This window comes from Fonticula alba, assembly GCF_000388065.1.
Source record: "Fonticula alba strain ATCC 38817 unplaced genomic scaffold supercont2.4, whole genome shotgun sequence".
Taxonomy (NCBI): domain Eukaryota; order Rotosphaerida; family Fonticulaceae; genus Fonticula; species Fonticula alba.
The window spans coordinates 728,780-731,117 of NW_009242974.1; the positions used below are offsets into that span (position 1 = coordinate 728,780).

The following is a 2,338-nucleotide window of genomic DNA, read 5'->3' on the forward strand; positions in this document are numbered from 1 at the left end:
GATACCGCGGCCGACCATGCTAACCAACCGCCTCTCTCTCTCTCTCTCTCTCTCTCTCTCTTTGTCTGTCTCCCCCCCCCTCTCTCTCTCTCTTTCTCTCTCTCTCTCTCTCTCTCTCTCTCTCTTTGTCTGTCTCCCCCCCCCTCTCTCTCTCTCTTTGTCTGTCCCCCCCCCTCCCCCTCTCTCGCCCGCTCGCTCGCTCGCTCGCTCTCTGCACCGCAGTTCTTGGTCCATTTGGCTGTTCCTGGCCCTGGCGGCCGGGATCTACCTGCTGCTGTCCTTTCTCCCGCTGCGAGGGACCCGGACAATGGTGCACGCCGGGCTGATGGTGCTCTTCAGCCTGACAGCCGGCGCGATGGCCGGCCTGGCGTCGGCGGCCTCCGCGACGACCATTGCCTTCAAGTCGCTGCTGGTCTTCTGCTTCGGGCTGCTGGGGCTGGCCCTGCTAACGTTGCAGAGCTCGCACCTGTATAGCCGCCGCTATGCCGCGTACGTTCACCGGCCACATCCCGGCCGCACGCCGTCCCGGCCTGTCGCTCACCGTGTTCCCGAGCTTCCTAACCCGCCGATCTACGCTCCTCTCTCTCCCCCCCCCCTCTCTCTCTCTCACACACACGACAGGTTCTTCGCCCTGGCCGTCGGTGGCATCAGCTGTGGGCCGATCTTCCTGCTGAGCCCGCTGGAGGTCGGCACGACGGCCATCGTGGTGGCCTGCATCATCATCCTGGCGGCGCTAACCTACGCCGTGTTTAACACCCGGCGCATCCTCCACTCTTGCACCCCGGGGGAGGTGGTCCCCGGGACGGTCATGCTGCTGACTGATCCTGTGCGCGTGCCAGCCCTCTTCCTGTGGCATCTCCTCCGGCGGAGTCGCCTGTTTGGCGGGTCTCGCGGCGGGCACGACGCCTTCCCCTCGCCATGATCGTGGCCGACCGGGACCCCGCTCTGCTGGCACCTTTGCCGCCCGGTGCCGAGCCTCACTCGGCCTCGCCACTGTCCCCCCGGCGGGAGGGTGCCTCCCTGTGCCCGGCCGCGGAGGAGGACGCTCGTGCGTATGCGCACGCGTGTGCCAGTGGCTGGGAGGGGGAAAGGATAAAAAATAATAGAATAATACTACACCATACCCATAGATAGACAGTGCGTCGCGGGGACCGTGCACCCGAGCCACCGCCCCTCGCCGTGTGCCACGGCGCAAAAGGCGCCCCCGTGGTGGGTGGGTGGGTGCCGGCCGGGGGCGACACAGAGAGAGAGAGAGCGAGAGAGAGTAAGGGAGACAGGGAGGCAACAGGGGGCAGAGAGGTACCTGCGCCGCCGGGCCGGGGGCACCGTCTGACTGCCAGCTTGTCCTCATGGCTGTGGCCTGGGGCCCGGGGGAGCGGGCGCGCGTCGGTGACCGGGACAAGCGGGCCGATCGGGCGCGAGGGCAGCCCCCGTATGGCCCCCGGTCGGCGGCAGCGGCGGGGGTGGGTGAGGGCGCGCGCTCCGCGAGAGATGATCACGCCCCCGGCCGATGTCCTGTTCTGCCACGCGGCCGCCAGAGGCATCGTTCTGTCGATGCAGAATGGGGCCAGATCCACCCAGGGCGCCCCGGGGGAGAGAGGGCCCGGCGAACACTGGAAGGGCGATCGGGCCGAGTGGCCGGGGATGCCTCGCCGCGGGTCCACCCGAGCCGGTGCCCCGCCTGCTCCGGCTGGCAGCCCGTCTTGTCCGGACTGGCGCACGCGCCCGCAGATGACAGCCAGCTCTCGCCATGGGAGGTGCCGTGTGCGAGGACTTGGGGGGGGGGGGGGGGGCGCGACGGGGCGGGGGCCATCCCCCGGCGCCACCGGGTGTGCTGGGCCATAAGTGTTGGGCGCCGGGAGATTCTGGTGTTGGAGCACATCCCTGGCACCTGCGGGTTCGGCCGCCGTGCGCGGCGCGCCGAGGCGGAGAAGCCTAGATGCGGGCGGCGGCGGGCTGGGCACGCACGCGCCCTGGGCCGGGTGCAAGCGTCTGCGTGCGCGGGGGAAGGAAAGGGGGGGGGATACACAGACACCTAGAGGGGGGGAAGGGGCGCTCGAGGGGGGGGGGCGCGTGCTTGCGCACGCGTCCCCCGGGTTGTGCTCGTGTCTCTCGCGACCACGCCGACTTGGCGGGAAGGCCGGGCAAGAAAAGGGCGCCAACAGCCCCGGGGCTGGTGGGAGGGGGAGAGGGGCATGCAGGACGGAATTAATGTCGGATTTCCTAAGAGGCCCTAGCGTGGCCCACCATGCGGTTTACTTTCTTGCTTGCTCCCCCCTGGTCGGGGAGAAGACCCGCCCCCCGGTCCCTCGTCGGGGGGGGGGGGGGGGACAAGCGC

The 2,338-nt window shown here is 69.4% G+C and overlaps 1 protein-coding gene across 1 annotated transcript; it reads left to right on the forward strand.

Annotated features, from left to right (window-relative positions):
- Positions 1 to 307: 307 nt before the first annotated feature.
- H696_02701 (hypothetical protein) lies at positions 308 to 922 on the forward strand (the record flags this gene model as incomplete). The annotated part of the gene is made up of 2 exons (XM_009496608.1): positions 308 to 489; positions 622 to 922. 2 exons carry the CDS (start codon positions 308 to 310, stop codon positions 920 to 922), a joined length of 483 nt encoding a protein of 160 aa, XP_009494883.1.
- Positions 923 to 2,338: the final 1,416 nt, after the last annotated feature.